General features: G+C 43.9%; 1 protein-coding gene across 1 annotated transcript; it reads right to left on the bottom strand.

Moving 5' to 3' along the window:
* Nucleotides 1–346: 346 nt before the first annotated feature.
* Nucleotides 347–1,281, bottom strand: LOC116833494 (olfactory receptor 8U3-like). The gene is given in 2 exon segments (XM_075064982.1): nt 347–1,125; nt 1,128–1,281. Coding segments are annotated over 2 exon segments (933 nt in total).
* Between the last annotated feature and the right edge of the window lie 474 nt (nt 1,282–1,755).

Below are 1,755 nucleotides of genomic sequence, written 5' to 3'. Positions count from 1 at the left end.
TTAATGAATGCTTTATATGAAGCAGCAAAATACAGCCAGTGATTCAAATTTAGGACTTCCATTTCTGTACTTATTCCTTTAGGCCATATGTGTGCCTCATATATTAGGTACATGAAGGCTCCTTGAAGTATGTTAGCAGATATGCTTGCATTCATCTTAATGTTCAGGTTCAGGGTGAAAAAGTGAATCCAATCTCTTTAATTTAGCTCTATTCAATTTTTGATTACCATTGATTTTCACACCAGACAATACCCAAAGTTACATGAAGTAAACAGAGAAAATAATAAACTCAGCCCAAGGATTTTTCTTTATTATCTCACCAACATTTTTGATGCACTGACACCTGTCAAGAAACTGTTACTCGGTCTAATAACCTTTTCAGGGCATCCTTCACCTCCTTGTTCCTCAGGCTGTAGATAAGAGGATTCAGCATGGGGATCACCACTGTGTAGAACACTGAGATTACTTTGTCCTGGTCCAGCGAGTAGCTGGAAATTGGCCTGACATACATAAAGACTGTGGTGCCATAGAATATCATGACAGCTGTCAGGTGGGAGGCATAGGTGGAGAAGGCTTTGCATCTGCCCCCAGTGGAGCGGATCCTCAGGATGGTGGAGATGATATAGATATAGGAAACCAGAATCTCCAATGAGGTGATGATGCTGTGAAATGTACCAAAGGTGTAAAGCATTATCTCATTGCTGTAGGTATCAGAGCAGGAGAGCTGTATCAGTGGGGGGATGTCACAGAAATAATGATTGATGACATTAGAGTTGCAGAAGGACAGTCGAAAGGTGGAGATAATTTGTGCCAGTGCATGGACAAAGCCAATGAGATAAAAGCCAGCCACCAACTGGGCACAGACTCTGCGGGACATGATGACCATATAGAGTAGTGGGTTACAGATGGCCACGTACTGGTCATAGGCCATCACTGCCAACAGGAGGCATTCAACACTTGCTGTGAGCACAAAACAAAACAGCTGTGCAATGCACCCACCAAATGAAATGGCTCTCCTCTCAGTTAGGAAATCCACCAGTATCTTGGGGGTGATGGTTGAGGAGTAGCAGAAATCCACAAAAGCCAAATTACTGAGGAAATAGTACATAGGGGTGTGGAGCCGGGGTCGACCCTGATCAACATGATCATCCCAAGATTTCCCACCAGGCTGACCAGGTACATCACTAAGAAGAGCAGAAAGCAGATGGCCTTCATCTCTGGGCTTTCTGTTAATCCTGAAAGAACAAACTCAGTCACCAGGGTGTGATTTCCCCCAACCATTTTGTCTGCACAGATGTTATCTGCTGATTGACTCTTCTTGATTGACCAAAGAGAGAACTGATGAGCCCCAATTTATCTTCTAGATAACCAAGGTACTTATATACTCCTCATTACCATAACACCTAACCGCCTAAAAATATTTAATGAATTTGTCCTCACAACAACCCTATGAGGTAGAGCAGATGGGAAACTGAGGCACAGAGCAGCTAAATGACTTGTCCAAAGTCACACCTATAGACTGTAGCAAGGATGGGACTTACTTCCTGGTCTCTTATGGCTCAAGATAGTACCTGAACCACTGGACCATTCTCACCCTCACTGTGCCCAACTCAGCAATTCAGCCATGCTGAGAAAGATGCACTAAGCATCATCCTTACAGCTCACTGTGCATCTCTGCCTCTCCACCCCAAAGCAGCTGCAGTTGGATGTGTCCATCTGCGAGCAATGTGATCCAAATGTTCATGAAAGGTAAGG

Source organism: Chelonoidis abingdonii, chromosome 4, assembly GCF_003597395.2.
Source record: "Chelonoidis abingdonii isolate Lonesome George chromosome 4, CheloAbing_2.0, whole genome shotgun sequence".
NCBI classification, from domain to species: Eukaryota; Metazoa; Chordata; order Testudines; family Testudinidae; genus Chelonoidis; species Chelonoidis abingdonii.
This window is presented reverse-complemented; position numbering and strand designations above follow the sequence as displayed.